The sequence below is a fragment of the Bison bison genome, unplaced genomic scaffold, assembly GCF_000754665.1.
Source record: "Bison bison bison isolate TAMUID 2011002044 unplaced genomic scaffold, Bison_UMD1.0 scf7180017864291, whole genome shotgun sequence".
Taxonomy (NCBI): domain Eukaryota; kingdom Metazoa; phylum Chordata; class Mammalia; order Artiodactyla; family Bovidae; genus Bison; species Bison bison.
Window position 1 is genome coordinate 2,224,933 of NW_011494863.1, and position 1,115 is coordinate 2,226,047.

The window sequence follows — 1,115 nt, forward strand, 5'->3', positions numbered from 1 at the left end:
CGACGCGCCCAAGCAGCGGCTGGTGGTGCTGGTCAAGGACAACGGCGAGCCGCCGCTGTCGGCCAGCGTCACGCTGCACGTGTTGCTGGTGGACGGCTTCTCGCAGCCCTACCTGCCGGCCCCGGAAGCGGAAGCGGCGGCCGCGGCGCCGGCCGACCCGCTCACCGTCTACCTGGTGGTGGCCTTGGCGTCGGTGTCGTCGCTCTTCCTCTTCTCGGTGCTGGTGTTCGTGGCGGTGCGGCTGTGCAGGAGGGGCGGGGCGGCCTCGGCGGGTCGCTGCCCGGTGGCCGAGGGCCACTTCCCTGGCCATCTGGTGGACGTCAGCGGCACGGGGACCCTGTCCCAGAGCTACCAGTATGAGGTGTGTCTGATGGGAGGTCCTGGGACGAATGAATTTAAATTTCTGAAGCCGATTATCCCTAATCTTCCAGTCCAAGACACTGGTAGGCATATAGGGGAAAATGAGAACTTTAGAAATAGCTTTGGACTCAACCTTCAGTAAAATAATTTAAACTTCTGATGTTTTGTTATTCTTGGCAAACTGTAGACACCCCCTTTTTTTTGTAGGCCCCTTTTTGCCAATCTGTAATATATTTTATGTTGGATGGTAGTTGCATGTATTATCATTTCTTATGCTCTCCTCGCAGTTGCTTTAAAAAGCTTTAGTGGCTTTAAAATTAGTGGCTATAATGTCATGGAAAAATAGTTTTGATTTTTTTGTCATTTGGTCTAAATGTCATAGTAATGGAGTTATTGCTAATTTTTTGTTGTGATAATGGTGTTATGCAAGACGACATTATTATTTGAAGGTGTAAATTCTAAAGTATTAGGGAATGTCACTATATATGTAATTTACTTCTAGATATTTCATCAAAGCATAGATAGATACTTCAAAAATTAAAAGTCCTGTTGACTGGGTGGAAAGTATATTGGATCTTATTGCACTCTTCCCTTTGAAATTTTTCATCATAAAGGGTAAAAGTGCTACCTGTCCATATTCAATAGTAGGGTACCTTATTTGTTTTGGTTATTGTTATATCGAGTTTTTCATGAATTTATGACAAAACTGACCACATTGAAAATTAGTGATTTCTTAAGTAATTTTCCTCTTTTCT

General features: G+C 45.2%; 1 protein-coding gene across 1 annotated transcript in view; it reads left to right on the top strand.

Moving 5' to 3' along the window:
* LOC104996372 (protocadherin beta-14-like) overlaps positions 1 to 502 on the top strand; it is a 2,354-nt gene extending 1,852 nt beyond the window's left edge. The window contains exon 2 of the mRNA XM_010850632.1: positions 2 to 502. Within this exon, the coding sequence (XP_010848934.1) occupies positions 2 to 502 (501 nt within the window). The remainder of the gene's footprint in view (position 1) is intronic.
* The last annotated feature ends 613 nt before the right edge of the window (positions 503 to 1,115 follow it).